The sequence below is a fragment of the Dendroctonus ponderosae genome, unplaced genomic scaffold, assembly GCF_020466585.1.
Source record: "Dendroctonus ponderosae isolate FM_Combo_2020 unplaced genomic scaffold, Dpon_F_20191213v2 Dpon_F_20191213_8, whole genome shotgun sequence".
NCBI classification, from domain to species: domain Eukaryota; kingdom Metazoa; phylum Arthropoda; class Insecta; order Coleoptera; family Curculionidae; genus Dendroctonus; species Dendroctonus ponderosae.
In genome coordinates, this window is record NW_026019016.1 from 12,634,042 (window position 1) to 12,649,768 (window position 15,727).

General features: G+C 43.1%; 5 protein-coding genes across 10 annotated transcripts in view; 3 read left to right on the forward strand and 2 right to left on the reverse strand.

The window, feature by feature from the left end:
* The first annotated feature begins 453 nt into the window (after positions 1-453).
* Positions 454-3,930, forward strand: LOC109541961 (E3 ubiquitin-protein ligase LRSAM1). Of its 4 annotated transcripts, none has more exons than XM_019910970.2 (14): positions 454-799; positions 852-1,094; positions 1,148-1,448; positions 1,505-1,617; positions 1,701-1,730; positions 1,844-1,945; positions 1,998-2,106; positions 2,165-2,282; positions 2,341-2,466; positions 2,524-2,767; positions 2,830-2,999; positions 3,057-3,175; positions 3,230-3,459; positions 3,518-3,930. In XM_019910970.2, the coding sequence occupies exons 1-14, from the start codon at positions 680-682 to the stop codon at positions 3,644-3,646; spliced, it is 2,154 nt and encodes a 717-aa protein (XP_019766529.2). In that variant the 5' UTR covers positions 454-679; the 3' UTR covers positions 3,647-3,930. The 4 variants fall into 4 exon arrangements, with proteins under 4 accessions (XP_019766529.2, XP_019766531.2, XP_048525342.1 ...); XM_019910972.2 differs by having other exon boundaries at positions 1,505-1,608; XM_048669385.1 differs by lacking the exon at positions 1,701-1,730.
* Positions 3,931-4,037: 107 nt separating this feature from the next.
* LOC109541963 (probable RNA 3'-terminal phosphate cyclase-like protein) lies at positions 4,038-5,498 on the reverse strand. Its single transcript, XM_019910977.2, has 5 exons — positions 5,102-5,498; positions 4,864-5,049; positions 4,710-4,814; positions 4,453-4,652; positions 4,038-4,399 (listed from the first exon to the last, which is right to left on the reverse strand). Exons 1-5 carry the CDS (start codon positions 5,394-5,396, stop codon positions 4,046-4,048), a joined length of 1,140 nt encoding a protein of 379 aa, XP_019766536.1. The 5' UTR covers positions 5,397-5,498; the 3' UTR covers positions 4,038-4,045.
* A 214-nt stretch (positions 5,499-5,712) lies between these two features.
* On the forward strand, positions 5,713-8,787 carry LOC109541962 (ADP-ribosylation factor GTPase-activating protein 1). Of its 3 annotated transcripts, none has more exons than XM_019910974.2 (10): positions 5,713-5,959; positions 6,253-6,420; positions 6,475-6,588; positions 6,641-6,897; positions 6,952-7,066; positions 7,147-7,269; positions 7,405-7,464; positions 7,541-7,734; positions 7,860-7,958; positions 8,013-8,787. In XM_019910974.2, exons 1-10 carry the CDS (start codon positions 5,900-5,902, stop codon positions 8,155-8,157), a joined length of 1,335 nt encoding a protein of 444 aa, XP_019766533.1. In that variant the 5' UTR covers positions 5,713-5,899; the 3' UTR covers positions 8,158-8,787. The 3 variants fall into 3 exon arrangements, with proteins under 3 accessions (XP_019766533.1, XP_019766535.1, XP_019766534.1); XM_019910976.2 differs by having other exon boundaries at positions 7,147-7,236; XM_019910975.2 differs by having other exon boundaries at positions 6,967-7,066.
* A 42-nt stretch (positions 8,788-8,829) lies between these two features.
* LOC109541964 (gamma-soluble NSF attachment protein) lies at positions 8,830-11,452 on the reverse strand. Its single transcript, XM_019910978.2, has 8 exons — positions 11,280-11,452; positions 11,139-11,206; positions 10,998-11,082; positions 10,702-10,927; positions 10,502-10,572; positions 10,294-10,448; positions 9,630-9,871; positions 8,830-9,357 (listed from the first exon to the last, which is right to left on the reverse strand). Exons 1-8 carry the CDS (start codon positions 11,333-11,335, stop codon positions 9,253-9,255), a joined length of 1,008 nt encoding a protein of 335 aa, XP_019766537.1. The 5' UTR covers positions 11,336-11,452; the 3' UTR covers positions 8,830-9,252.
* Positions 11,453-11,697: 245 nt separating this feature from the next.
* The window catches only part of LOC109541960 (ER membrane protein complex subunit 1), a gene marked incomplete in the record, with an annotated part of 5,902 nt that continues 1,872 nt past the window's right edge, over positions 11,698-15,727 (forward strand). The window contains 1 exon segment of the mRNA XM_019910969.2: positions 11,698-14,636. Coding sequence (XP_019766528.2) covers positions 11,789-14,455 — 2,667 coding nt within the window.

The window sequence follows — 15,727 nt, forward strand, 5'->3', positions numbered from 1 at the left end:
TCGCGGGCGTTTTTCTCCTTCTTAAACCGATGCCCTGCCCTTTGGGAAACGCCTTAATAAAGAGCAACACCTTAGAAACACACGAAAATCCCTTGTCTCCCATTGGCCATCAGTTCGACCCGATTTACCTCCCATTGATTGTAGTTGGGATTTGATTTAACCAATCGCGTGCTATACAGTTGGACAACAATAAAAGGGTCTCCTTTAAGATTTATCATTTGCTGGAAATATACGCCCACCGACTGGAAGGAGTTAGGAGTGTTGAAATCGCTGCTCAGCTTAGAAAAAAGCAGTTCAACAAATTTAAAATGGCTTTATTCATTTAATGTGCAGAGCAAAACTGGTAAACCCACGAATAAACTTATTAATATAGCCTCAAGTGCGGTGTTGTCACGGCTTTAACTAGAACAAAAGAAGGAAATATTGTACAGTAACCACACAGTAACCATCAATTTGTCGTTCTGTTGACATGTTAATAATAAAACCAAACAAAAAATTTATAATATTTTCCGCTAATCAAGAGCATTAAATGCATTAGATTTTCACTCAATTAATTCGCCAAGTGACGTGGAAATCGGTTGTGAGTTCGGAAGTTATTAGCTGCGAGCAATGGAGGTTTGCGGCCTAAAACAGCAGCCCAGCCCTGAAAGTTATTAACAAAATCACGCACTTGCATTAGATGACTATACAAAAGTACAGTGTGGGCATGGCAATGCCATTTTTCAACTGCTACACGGTTTGCGACATGTTTCGAAGGAAGAAAGTGGACAAGAAAAGGCTGGAGCACAAATTGTACTTGGTATGTGGTGAAAACACTGTAACAACGCTGGAAACAAACACAGGAATTTTAGGCCAGAGAATCCCCAGAGCCAGTCTTTGACTTATCGCATTGCGATTTGGTAGAAGTCCCCACTGGAATTTACTCCCTTTGTAAAGTTTTCCTCAAAAGATCACTTCTGCTTCAACATAATTCGCTTTCCTCACTGTCTGGCGGAGGCGAGCTGAACTCTCTAGGCCATTTGATCATCTTGGATATTTCAAACAATGATATTTCAACGCTCCCAAGCGAGATTTCTGCATTGAAAAGCTTAGAGGTGAGAACCAAACCTTTTGCATCGACCCAAATACACCGCGGTACTTTTTCAAGGAACTCTACGCAAATAGCAATAAACTCAACGGGCTCCCCGACTCAATTTGTTCGTTAGAAAACTTGAAAAGTCTTAGTCTAAGTGAAAATAAACTCCGGAACCTGCCTGAAGAGATGGGCAAGTTGGCAAAATTGCAAAAGTTGTATTTAACAGGCAATCCAAACTTGAGGCATTTGCCGAAGACTATTTGCAAGGCTAGAAGGCTGGTTCTCATTGAGTTGACTACCGGAAATTTTCTCTATCCTCCCTGTGCGGTTGCGGAAGCAGGAACAGAAGCAATTAAGAAATTTATCAGTGACGGTAGGAAAGGTGAAAGTTTCATGTGCCAGTTAAGCCCAAAAATTCGTATATTCCAGACGTTGGCGCCGAATATATTCCTCCCAACCAGATGGGAGATGAGAGCAGTGAGATGATAAACAAGCCCAATTTAGAAGGCGAAAACGACACACTCTACAATTTGGTATTAAAAGTAAACGTTGAAATCAAGTGGCTAGTTATTTATTGTCAGCACTCATTAGCTGAAGCTCTAAATGATTATTTTCCGTTTTTTAGGGCAGAATTCTGGATCTAGAAACTGAGAAGGCATGTTTTTGTTTATTTGATTTATTTCTTGCCAGTTTCATTTGCACTCATCCCCATCACTCATAGCGGCCTTTACCCGCATAGATTTACATTGTTTCTTATACTCATTGCAGTTGAAGCGGATGGAAAAACTGAAATCCATCCAGGAAAACAATGACTTGCTCCTAAAGCAGGAGTTTGAGATGGCGACTGTGCATAAAGCCAATAAGCAGCAGGTGATTTCAATAGAAACTGCCCATAGCTTTCATAAGTTTAATTTTGTTCCAGTTGTTAGCCTCAATAAGTCGCCAGCAATCCAAGCTAGATTTCAAACTGAGCCAAATTCAGCAGGAACGCGAGACTGACAAATTTAGACTGATCGAGCAGCTGCAGGAAGGTAGCAAAGTGGCAATTAAACTCTCCCTAAAGCCTTGTTAAGCGCAAGTTTTCCGCAGTTGAAAACAACGCCGATATCGCCATAAAGAACCTCCTGAGCATCAGCAAGGAGCCAGCAGCGCAGCTTCTAGAGCAGGAAAGGGAGGAGGAAGAAAAGTTGCTGGCTGCTCTTAACAGGTGATTTTTAATACATTGTCCTGGTAATTAGTGATAAGTAATCAATGTTCATCCTTAGGGAGCACGATACGATATCAAAAAGCCATGTTCTGGCAGCAATGCAGGATATCTTGAAGCAGGAGACGGATATGTTTAGCAAACTAGACAAGAACCGAATAGAAATGTCGCGAAGTATTTTAGAGCAGTTAGCACATTTCAAATATCCCCATTAATGGAAAATTGAAAATGTCTTCCTTTACAGAGAGTTGGATTCAGGCTCGAAGCTAGCCGATATTTTCCGAAACCAAGACTTGCAGAAATCGAACTGGGTGGCCAAGTTAATGGAGGATAACGATCTACAAAAAGCGGCCGTTAGCACGCTTTTGGAAAGAGGCGACGCCAGAAGCTGGGGCTTGTTACAGCAAGTACGACTGGTTGAATCGCAGTTAGGGGCCTTAACCAACATAGAGCTGGACAGGAAGAAATTGCGAATGGACGAACATATCGTAAGCGGACTTTCATTGATTACTGGCGCAAAAAGTTCACTGGGTGTTTCCTATTACTCTAGAACGATTTAGCTGAGAAGAGGTTGAATCTTTCGCGACTGCTAACGGATTTATTGGCCCAACAGAAGGAAAGAAGGGCCCAACTGTTATCAACGCTTCAAATAATGGAAGAGCACAGCGCGGAAGATTCCGAAGATTTCTGGTTGAGGCAATATCAGCGCCTGCTGGAAAAGTACTCGAAGCTGACCCGTTTTTTATGGGTACCTTATGTGAATTCGGTTGTTTTCAGGTTGCCTGAAGGCCTGTCGCAGGCCCAGAGAAACATTGATCCGAAACTGGCTGAAATGCTACTAGCCAATGGGGTTTTGCACTGTTTGCCATTTTTAGCCAAACTCACTCAGTGCCAATGTAAGTTGCTGACCCGCTTTAGCTGGATTTTTTCTTAAAAAAAAAACATTCTAGCCAACACCAAGAGCATAACGGAGCAGCATCTACTAGAAGCAGGAGTGAAAATTCCCGCTGACCGACTGAAGATTCTAGATGCGTTGCAGCTCTACTCCAAAGAGCATATTTCGTGCGAACACGCGCCATCGGCTCCAGTTCTTCAAGACGAAGCATCGGCGCCTCCAAACCCACCAGCTGATATTAAAGCCATAGTCACTTTGGAGTGCGTTGTTTGCTTGGATTGCCGGGTAAGTTTCGCATAAAGTGTTTGAAGCAAAAGGGGAGATGCCTTGAAATTCCTTTCAGTGCGATGTGATTTTTGTGCCTTGTGGCCACTTGTGCTGCTGCTCTGAATGCTCGGCATCAGTGGGACAGTGTCCTCTATGCAGGGCGGGAATTGAACGGAAAATCACCATGCTGCAAGCGAATCTTTAAATATTTACTGCAATTCGAGCACAAGACTTTTAATGGTTTTCTACATATTTTCTATTCACCCTAAACTAAGGTTCCAGTCCCGCAACTGCAATATTACGTCGGAAAAACAACCGCCTCAGTAACAATCAATTGGATTTTATCGACTTGCTAATCGGAGCACTTTTCCTAACTACCAGTTGAATGCCTAATCACATTTAGAATAGCCACGTTTTAAAGCGACGTTTACGTTATTGTTGTTATCGCATTTACTGTTGAAACTGAAATAAAAAAAATCGAGAATTTAAGACGCCTTTTCCAATTCCCCAAATTTGATAAAACATCACACTAATACTCCTTTAAATTCCACTCGCGATTTTTCTCTTCGGAGGGCAACTGCACACAAACACTAGTCACCAATATCTATATGGCCCTTTTATTTATATTACTGTATCCAATTCCCACGCAAGTTAACAAGACTTTTTGAGAACCGGTTCCCTCGCGGTCCTCCTCACTCTCAAATGGCTCCAGCTTGAAGGTAACACCAAAGAAATCGCGTAGATTCCTTAGAAACCCTATTGAGTAGTCACTGAGGGGCCCCAGGATGATTTTTGAGACGTCTTTCGGCCCTAGCGCCATGTTTAAAATAGCTAAGGCTTGGCTGGAGGAGTCCGCGACTCCTCCTAGGTAAATTTCATATAGTAGCCTTTGAGCTGCTGCTGTTCCCAAATCCTCGGGTATCGATGGCTCGCCTCCACTAGATAAATCGTTTGAAATCTGCAAGTTCAAGTTTGGTAAAACTTCCTAGATTCTCATCGACATGCTCTCACTTGCTCCGATGAATAGATTACTCCCTTTGTGGTTTCCGCATATAAATGAATGCCAAACCCCGGACTGTTTCCCGATTGTTTGCCTTTGCGTTGATCTGTACTAATGAACACGTCGGGCAAAAAATTCAGCAGCACTCCTTTCGCCTTTTCCACCATGCGGTTTGCCATAGCAGGGGACACTCTTAAGGCATAGGAAGTTCCTGGAAGTTTCAATTTTTTGTCCCGAATTGCCCTGATTTGATGCTGAAATTACTAACCTCGCACTCGTTTCACCATTCCCCAATCAAGGAGCTGAAGTGGCCTTAACTTCGTCCTAATGGGGCACTTAAAAATCACCTCCCCGCCCCCTAAGGGCTGTATGCCTAAAAAAATCACCTGAAATAGACATGAAAATGTGCGCTGATAGTTTACCTCTTTTGCTGATCTTTATGCTTAATCCTTCGTCATCCAGAACAAATCTTTTCATGGTTTGCATAAGGGAGGTGCTCAAGAGATCCACTGAAGGGTCAATGTTGTTATTTGTTATGCCCCGCAGGGTGATATTCAACGGCTGCTTGCAGAAGAACCCCAGCATGCAGAGGGCTTCCAGATAGTATCCTGCAATCGTTAACGCTGCTAGAAAAGCCTTAATAGAGGTTTTGCGCCTTACCAATGCCACGTTCAAGAGAACAGTCATGCTCAATTGTGCCTCCCCAAAGAAGGCCTGGCTGGAAATACAGGGCTGTCCCGGTCTCGTTTAGCTCCACAACGGTCCCATTGGTGATTTTGTCGAAGAGTCGCACCAAACTCACCTCAAACTCGTGCAGACCGGGCTCATCATTAATTGCTCGAATATCAGTGATGTTCACAGGCTTTCCACTTAAAACCGACAATACCAAGCGCTGCTTGAGGAAATTGCTGCCTTTATAGGAAAGCGTGTTTCCTTTTCTCATTCCTTTCGACATTGCAAGCACATAAAAACTGATTGAGGCTCAAAGTTGTTTACTCGCACTTCACAACACGAGGAAAATTAAGGTTATGACTTGCTTTTCTTCTCCGCTAGCCGCCTTGATTTGCTAACTGTTCAAGTTATTATTTATTAATTTCTGTTGCTGCTAGCTGGGTGGATAAATTTGGGTTAATTGCGGCATTTTGTTAGGAGTTGGTGTGGGTAGTTTTAAGGGCGTAAAATGCGGTTTAAGTATTTTATTTTCTTAAAAACGAGCTAGCCACAAAAACGTCACTGTGATTAAACCTCCTCAGCTAGTGATGAATGCAAATTGATCAAGGTTTAGGTTATGCGCATTCTGACATTACACATACGTGACACTTCCACGTCAAAGACCCTAATCCATTTTTTATGAATTTTTGTATATAATTTTAAATATTTAAACAATAACTAATATTAATAGCTACTATAGTTATGACCTGTTCGTAATACACATTAACTAGTTGCGTTGCTGCGAGGATGGCGAGCCCTAGAACAAGACGAGTTTTACAAGAGTTAAAGCCCCATGAAGAAAATAATGTAAGTACCAAAATGTAATCAGATCAAATTTCTCCCAATTTTGCCGTTAGATGTAACAGCAACAGCTATCAAAAGTATCACGCAAAAGCATGAGCATGAGCTGAAATATTTACAGTGCGGTTTGCGCTAACATATGGAAAGTTCAAAGGCCTCCAAGTTGCGAATAGTCAACAAACTGTTGATTGCGCCTTTCGCGTTGTAGCTGGAAAACTCAGTTCTAGATCAAACGCGCATTATTGTACATAATACATCAAGTCAAAGTGTTACTAAATAAACCCCTTTGTTTTGCAAAGAAATGTTTTGAATGTGGAACGCACAATCCGCAATGGGTATCGGTAACATACGGTATATGGATTTGCCTGGAATGTTCGGGCAAACATCGAGGCTTAGGAGTCCATTTATCCTTCGTAAGATCAGTTACTATGGATAAATGGAAGGACACTGAACTGGAGAAAATGAAGGTAGTGGAAACACTTTTCTAAAGAGCTTGTTTGAAATCGATTAATTTTGGTTAGGTGGGAGGAAACAGGAACGCCAGACAGTTTTTCGAGGCTCAAGACGATTGGGATGACACGATGAGCATTCAGCAGAAATACAACACCAAAGCTGCCGCCTTATACAAGGACAAAGTAAGGCGTTTTAATCAGCGATTCTCGGAGGTTTTAAACTAGCTTTTTGTAGATTGCAACCCTAGCAGAAGGCAAAACGTGGGACGAGAGAAAATCGCCCGCTCAAAGGTTCCATAGCGGATATATTCCGACTGCTCAAAGAGGAGCCGTTAGCAACAACTACTCCAATTCCAACTATCAGAATTACAACAATGCGGATAGTTATCAAGGAGGAGGCCAGGTTAGCCAAAACTACAACACTGCAGGCTTTAAGGACCAAAAGGAGCAATTTTTTGCGAAAAAACAAGCGGAGAACGCCAATAAGCGCGAGTAAGTTGGTTGGCTAAACGAATGGAGTCGACGGAAAGTCTCAAAATTTTACAGCGATTTGCCCCCCAGTCAAGGAGGCAAATACAGCGGCTTTGGTTACACGAAGGAAATTCCCCCTAGAAGCCAATCACAAGAATTCGTAGATACCGCCCTGTCATCGTTGGCTACTGTAAGTTTGGAAATTTCTCTCCAATTCTCTGACCAGCGTAGTTTTTAGACATTTAAGTTTAGTTAGTGAAGCATTTTTAGGGCTGGTCCTTCCTATCGTCGTCAGCCACGAAAGTGGCAAGCAAAGCGACTGAGAACGTGGTGAAGTACGGAGGAATAGCGACTCAGAAGGTAGTTGATATTAGCACTCATGTAGGCGAGAAGGTTTGTTTTATTTTCCTTTTGTTTGCCCGTTTTGCCATTGTTCTATTCAGTTGGTCATTGATTTCTTCATGCCTTTCAGTCACTTTATTTCGATAATTTCGTTTCATTTCTTTTTGTTTTTTTAAACACATCTAGGTGAAAGATGGGACGTTGATTGAGGACGTTAGTACTCAAGTATCGGGCTTAGCGAATAAGGTAATGTACAGGCAGACCGCCCTGATTGTCACTCAAGGTTTGGATGAGGAAAATGAGATTTTGCTGTTGTTGGTAGATGGGCGAATTGGGGCGGAAAGGATGGAAAGAAATGGGCGGCACTAATGCAACGCCAGGCTACCAATCGGGCGGTTATGGGCAAATGAGCGGCGAAAACTACCATTCGCCAGGCGAAAGATCGTCGCTGGTTAGTAGCGGGAATGGGCATGGTAGAGAGGAGGACTGGAGCACTGGGAGTCAACAAGGATCAAAGTGAGTAAGGAGGATTCACTTGTTTATTATGGAAAGTTGACCGAATACATTTGTGTGCATCTGAGATCGAGTGAAATTTTACCACTTTCTTCAATTAGTAGTTGAAATACAAAAATAATTTCCAGGGCGTCAAGTCCAAAATCCCCCACATACTGGGAGAATTCCGGCTGGGGCTACCAGAACGAAGATGGGGCGGCTTCTGGAGGTTATCAATCTGATTACAGGTAATAAAATTTGAAAATTCTCAAATAAAATTACAAAATTGTCGACTTTTTTAGAGAATATTCGGCAAGTACTACGGCCGCAACTTCACCCACGGAGTCCAAGAGCGCCAATCGGAAGGAGAAGAAAAAAGAAGCGAAAAAGCCTGTCGCGGCCGACAAATGGGGCGACGACGAACTATGGGAAAGCTTAAACAACTGAATGCATGCGTCTTCATAATTACTCACTGATAAAACTAAGCTATGAGTTTCAAATTATTTAGGTCTTTAATCATCACGGTTTATCGAGCTCGAGAACTCGATGTTGCTGTTTTTTGATCGGACAAAATCTAATCTTTTTCAGTTATTGCATGTCCAATATGTTGCCAGAAATTCTTAGGTATTTATTCGATTTAGCGTGAATAGGTGTTGATTATGTAAGTGTATTGTGAAAGATTATGCGGATAACTAACTAAAATGATTGCTGAATGTTGCCTCATGCATGCAGGTTTGAATGTGGAACAGTATTTTTTCAAACGCTCGTAATTCTCATACATTTTTAAGCATTCCTTGCGAACATTGAACCTTTCAGTATGATCTCGGTTGGGACCTGGTCTATACCGAAAACATTTCAGTCAAGAACCAATTTAGTTCTTAATTTTCAACTTCTTGTGCTGTGTTAATCAATCCGAATGGTAAATGTACTGCTGCCCCAATGAAATGTGTTAATGAGCTGAAAACTCTAGTTAAAGTGAATTTCCAATTGTCCATTTGCCGAAGGTCTTCGTAAAGCCCCAGTATAATAAGCATCAAGTAGAGTTGTTGTATTCCAAATAAACATATTTTCCTTTAAGGTGGTTGTTGGTTTTTCCCTGAACGGTATTGACGCAAAACCTGATTCAAAAACATTTATTTTCATGGCCTCACTCACTACATGCAACAGATAATTACAAATCTACTACAGCCATTCTCGGTAACTATAGAAGGGCGTCTGGATAAATCCTACTATCAAATGATATCAGGGGTGAAAACAAAATGCACTGTAAAGAAAGCGTATTGCAACCTTCCCTAGGCCTTTCTTATGAAAATATATTGCGCCTGTCTGCCTCTTTTCCATATATCGAACATTCAGCTACTCTATGGTGTACGTGTTGTAATACGGAAGATTAAGTAAGTGTAGGTAAATTTATTAGTTGAACATGTTAAAACCTTCGCCTCACTCTTCGTTTACCCCCGTGTCGAAGCTACTGCTGCCTAAATTAAATAGCTGGTGAATTGCGAAGCAGTCAGAGAGAAACGAGAGGAAAAATCCGCTTTCTTAGCACAACCCTCCGGCGTATTCATCGAATTCGTCTTCAACGGAGCTGGACTTTTGGGCCGCGCTCTTCTCGAACGGCGCTTGAAAAGCCTCAGTGGGAACATACTGAAATGGGAAAAATCCGCGAATAAAACAATTAACTATCTGGTCAATGTATATGCTTTCCTGACTGTGTTTCAATTCCAAATCAAAATTAATTCTTGGTTTTCAGTCATTTATTGTCTTTATTTATCAATTAAAATACGTTTCGGTGTATTTTTCCACCATCATCAGAAACGTATTTTAATTGATAAATAAAGACAATAAATGACTGAAACCCGGGAATTAACTTTCATCTGGTCAATGGGCAATGGGTGCAATGGCAATATGGGTATTACCTCGTCATTTTGGGGCCTGACTCGTTTATATTCATCGGTAGCGTTTTCCACAATCGGCTTTTTCTGGACCAATGCAGTTCCTTGGGGCAGACGCATGTCTCGGGCCAAAATCGCGTATTCAACATCCATGTGTTTGATGAAAGGGTCGTTTAATGCCCTCAATGCATTTTCCTTATCCTCTTCGTCGTATGCCTGCAGCAGCATTTCAAGATTTTGAATCTCTGGAGCCTCACAGTAGTTGCCTGAAATGCAAATCCACTCAATAAAAAACTTTACCCTCACGAGTCGGTGGTTAACATGGTAAAAGCGGCGCTTATTCAATGGCTAAACTGTTGCTACCTGCAAGACCTGCCGGTGAACACTTCAAAATTTGACGATAAAATGCTAAAATCAAAAATGCTCTCAAGCGTTGAAGTGAAATGTGTGAAGTCCTCGACCACTTAGTGTTCACCTTTTCAATCCTTGCGCTAGTTTGCCTGATTACCGAGTGTTTAGCGAAACCAGCAGATGCCAACAGGAACAATGACCAGCCCTACAGCGCAATGTTGGAGGGTTTAAAACGAGAAGCATTTTACGCAACATACTCATAAAAATAACCGCACCCTTTATGTATAATACTTATTAAATAGCGTCCGCTTTTTCAAGATGATTAAAATCTATTTACCCCATTCTTTAAAGGCCTTTTCAGCCGCCACTAAGTCGTCTCGGGCCAGTTGAACTAAAACTAAGGCCACAACTAGTCGGCCCACGGCCTGGGTAGCTTCGAATGCTTGATGAATGGCGATTTCCCTTCTTATAGCGTCAGCAGCCTGATCGTATCTGATAAACGAGGAAATTTAGTCTGGAACTATGCTGCTAGGCAAGTGCCTTACTCTTGTAACTTCACGTGAATCCTGGCCACTTTGCTCGTGTATTCAGCTGCTTCGCGTTGATTGTCCTGAATCTGCAATGAATAAGGCTGAATTGTTTACTCGGACTTTCATTGACTCTTGGTTATTTATAAGACAATGAAAGTGCGAATAAACCATTCGATCCAGCAAGCAAATTTTGGTGGATTTAAATTGAAAATTACCCCAGCAATTTCAGCAGCTTCACGATATAAAAGCAGGGCATCAGAGGGGGTATGAGATTCCAGTATTTTGGCTGTTTTCACCAGGGTGGCAATCGCAGAGTCTTGATTGCCTTGGCCTTGGAACAGATGAGCCGCCCGTTTGGCCATATGAAATATACCCTCCAAATTGCCCATTTCCTTGCAGACTAAAATCGATTGATCGAGGGCTTTCGCCGCATAGAAGAACCTACAGGTGTGGGATAAGGAAACTTATTAAAATATAGAAGCCAAACAATGGACAATCTTTGAAAGGATACGATCCTGTTTCCTTGTGGCATTCTGCCGCGTTCAGTAAACAATCCCTGCAGTTTTCGTATGATTTGGCGACTTTGAAGCAGATGGCTAAAAATGCGAATATTCAGTATCCTTTGAAGCGATGGGATGTTCGGGGTGTATACCTGCTTTCTGGTATTCATCAGCAGCATTTTCGTAATCGGGCCGCCACTTTAGAATAGAAACTTTCTTGCTGAAAACAACCGATAGGTATTACAAATGCATGCAGTTTTAGGGAAACAATTGCCTTATTTGAATAACAGTACCTTTTCTCTGCGATTTTCAAGTGTTCGAATGCGGTCTCTAATGATCTTTCCGACATTGCTTATACCTAGCGATTATTTAAAGAAATATTCTCGAAAACCAATTTTTTTAATTGTTAAGTTATTTGTTGTTGACACATTCATACATGAAGACACTTTGACATTGACAACAGGAATAAGAGGTGGGGCAAAGTTTGACTGTCAAATTCCACTCAAGGGAATAAAATTGATTTTTTTCTTATTTAGTAAAAAAGTTTAAAATCCCCTTGAATGAGAGTTTTAGCAGCTGCAGTGCGAAAATCAGAATGTCGTCTAAAATAATGAATTATCTCTGATGACAATAAGGGGAACCATCCGCAAATAATTGATCTGCTTGGTGATCGCGCCCTGTTTGTGCAGTGTTGCACTAGACCGTAGAAATCTGGCATTGCTGCAACAGACCCTTAATTATTTTTAGGTTAAACCACGGAAGTGCAATTAGGTTATGTGCCCCGTAAACTGATGTAGCAAAAATGGCTAATTTTCGATCAATATATAAAGTGCAAGTGCTACTAACCATACTGGTGCATTTAACCGTTGCCTTATATGAGGATCAAGTGGGGAAGTTCGACTGGAAGCGTTCGTTTATCGGGAAAGCGAAGTTTGCCAGCTTCGAGGCCCGAAGAATCATCGTCGCCACTGAGGAGAACGTTCTGGCCAGTCTCAGCTTGGAAACTGGCGATATTCAATGGAGACAAGTGCTAGAAGACCCCAGCGGGTCGCAGATCGAGTTCCTGCAAGTGGGCAAGGAGATTCTGACGATTTCAGGATCGAACAACACTTGGCTAGTGAGGAGCTGGGAAATCAGCTCTGGCTCGCTTTTGGATGAGTGGCCGTTGTCGGCAGAGCGAACAGTGCCCAGTGCGTTTACTGCAGCAGCTGGTAAGCTGTTCCATGTGGTGCCGATAAAACGATCGCACTTGGAAATATCTGTTTATTCATCCGCGACTAGCAGGCATGCCAGAAAGGAGACCCGGAGAGTGGTTGCCCCTTGGATAGGGGACTCTTCCACATGTGCCACAGCTAATTCATACTACGCCTGTCTGACGCCCAGCGATTTGTTCTTCATAAATCTGCTGGAGGAAGATGCCAGCTTCGTGTCAACGCCCCTGCAGAAGCTGTCTGAAGTGGACCTGTCCAGGGCTTCGTTGCTTTCTTTCAAGCACGAGGTTCCATCGGTTCTTTTGGTGGAGGAAAACTCAGCCGCGCTGGTGGTTTTTCGAGAAGGCAACGCCCAAGCAAAGGGCGCTGATTGGTTGGCACCCAATGCTTTTAGCATTAACGAGAATGGCAAGCGCGTGATTTACCAGCTGGAAGCCAATGAGGACGAAGACAATCTCATCAGAGTCAGTGCGAAGGATGACGAAACCGGAGCCGATTTGCACCATTTTGACCTGGCCTATCGAGTGGGGTTGGGAACCCCCTTGATCATGGGCGGGCAAACCAGTGGGGGCGTGACCGATTTGTTGCTGACCACCACTGACAACGCCCTTCTCCTGGTGCGGCTGCCGCAAGGCGTCTTATGGACCAAAGAAGAAGCGCTCAGCAATATAGTAGCGGCGGAGTTCTTCGAACTCCCCATATCCGAGCTGGACGCTTCCATTGAGCACGAGTTCGACTTCGACAGCAACATACTGACGATGTTCAGCCGCAGAATATCCACGCAACTCAACCAGCTCTACAGCTTCGTGCTGGGCGACCCGCTAAGTCGGCTGAACAGCGGGCTGGTGAGGGACGAGTTCGGGCTGCACAAAATCATAGTGGTGGCCACTAAGGCCGGGAAGCTCTTCGGCATCGACACCTGGTCGGGCTCAATCGTGTGGAGCTACAGATTGCCGAGAGTCCAGCCCTTCCTGGGGGTGGGTGGCAAGGAGACGATGCTGCTGCTGGTGCAGCGCACTGCCCAATACGCGCCTTTGGCCCCCCAGTGTGTTTTGCTGGCGCAGGACCAGCGTAATGGTAGAGGGGTGCTGTTCCAGTTCAACCCGATAACTGGGCACTCGCTAGAGGGAGTTCAGCGCCTGAACTACAAAATCGCCCAAGGAACCCTCCTGAATTACCACGACAGGAACTTCTTGAAGCCCCTGCTGGTCCTGTCGGACAGCAACGAGGCGCTGCTCTACTCAGGGCAGTTGAACGAGGAGCTACTGAGGAGTTTGCAGACGACCTTCGTGTATACGGTGGATGAGAAGCGCTCGACCCTCAGAGGGCAGAGCTTCAAGTACAGCAGCAGGGAGGCCCTGAAACTGACCACCACTTGGGAGGTTGATCTGGCGCCATCCAGAATCCTCAGCGTGAGCGCCAAGCCGGCAAATGAGCGCGTCCACTCGCAGGGCAAAGTGCTGTTCGATCGCTCAGTGTATTACAAGTATGTGAACCCCAATCTCTTGGCAGTGGCCACTGTGAGCGCCGACCAGATCCATCGCAGTGTTGTTAGTGTGTACTTGATAGACGGTGTGAGTGGGTTGGTGCTGCACTCAACTGCCCACAAGAAGGCCAAAGGCCCCGTTCACTTGATTCACTCGGAGAATTGGCTGGTTTACACCTACTTCAATGAGCGCTTTAGGCGGATGGAGATGGAAGCCATTGAGCTGTATGAGGGCCATCTGCAGAGCAACAGCACAGTGTTCAGCTCGTTCGCCGTTAGTCAGCTGCCAGAGGCTCAAAGCCAGTCGTACATCCTGCCAGCCACGCCCGTCGAAATGGCCGTGACTCTTACAGAGAGGGGAATCACTAACAAGTTCCTGCTGATCGCCCTAAGCAATGGGGCAGTGGTGGAGGTTCCCTGGATGATGCTGCAGCCGCGTTTTCCCGGGATGCCCTGCGGGGCTGAAGAGAGCTGCATTCCGTACATGCCCGAAGTGCCGCTGCATCCCGAGGCCATCATCAACTACAATCAATCGCTGGGCAGAATACGGGGAATTGAAGTGGCGCCAGCCCGCCTGGAGTCCACCAGCCATATTCTGGTTCATGGCCTGGACATCTTCTACACTCGGGTGGCGCCTTCGAAGACTTTCGATGTGCTCAAAGAGGATTTCGACCATCGCCTCATTGTGCTCGTTCTCACAGGCTTAATAATCGCCTCGTTCGGCACGATGCATTTAGCGGCGCGCAAGGCGTTGAAGCAGGCTTGGAAGTGATGCCTTTAGGTAATATAGCCAATTTTTTGTTTCAAATTCCACTCTGTAGTATAAACGGGAGTTTTCGGAATCGTGTTTCAATCGACTGACGATTTGAACAGCTTTCCAACTGTCCCACATCAACATTTATACTAGTAGATGGGGTTTGAAATCAGGGTTTCCAAATTCTCAAAGCAGGAGCGTTTTCGTAAAATTTCCCTCAAATTCCGTTGGATGTTTAATGATTGTACTTTAGGTAAGACCAATGTCTAGTTGTAGGTGCAGTGGTTTAATTGAATATTTATCCAAAGATATGAACTGGTTGAGGTTTCCGTTGGGAGATTTGGTGATTTTAGATAAGTTCTATATTGTTGAGGCGGATTCATTTTTTACAAACTTCTTTTTCGGTATTTCGCCTCAAAAATTTTTGTCTTTAAAAGACAGAATTTCCTCACGTCTTTTATTACAGATTGATAAATAGTGCTCCTATTTCGCAATAATAACGATGTATTTATCAAAAAGCAATCAATAACTACCACCTAGAGGGTATCCTGCGACACACTTAGGCTCAAGCTGCAAGAGAAAATTCCAATTAGTAAAGAAATTAATTTGAAAAATTACCTTGAAGTTTGGATAGCTATTTCGATATTTTATATTTACGGAGTTACAAAAATTCATAAAGTTAATATTCCTTTACGACCAATAGTTAGTAGTATAAATTCACCTACACATGCCTTAGCCAACTATCTTTTAAACATTTTGAATCCCCTAATAAATAACGCAACTTCCTATATTAAAAATTCTGAACATTTTTTACAAACATTATCAGACATAGACATAAATCCAAACCATATTCTAGTAAGTTTTGATGTTGTTAGTCTATTCACTAACGTTCCTGTTGATAAAACTTTAAATATCATCAAACAAAAATTACAAACTGACACCAATCTTAAAGAACGCACACAACTAAGCATTAACACCATTATTGAACTTTTAACAGTATGTGTAAAATCAACTTACTTTCAATACAATCACAATTCTTATCAACAAAATTTTTGAATGGCTATGGGCTCACCACTATCCCCATTTTTCAGTAATTTATTTATGGAAAATTTTCAATCAACTTTCATTAATAATTACAAATTTAAGCCAATAATTTAGTGGCGTTATATTGATGACGTATTCTCCATTTATAGTCATGGCGAACAAAAACTTGATCAATTTTTATCTTATCTGAATAATAAAGAACCAACAATTAAATTCACTATTGAAAAAGAACAAAATCACCAAATT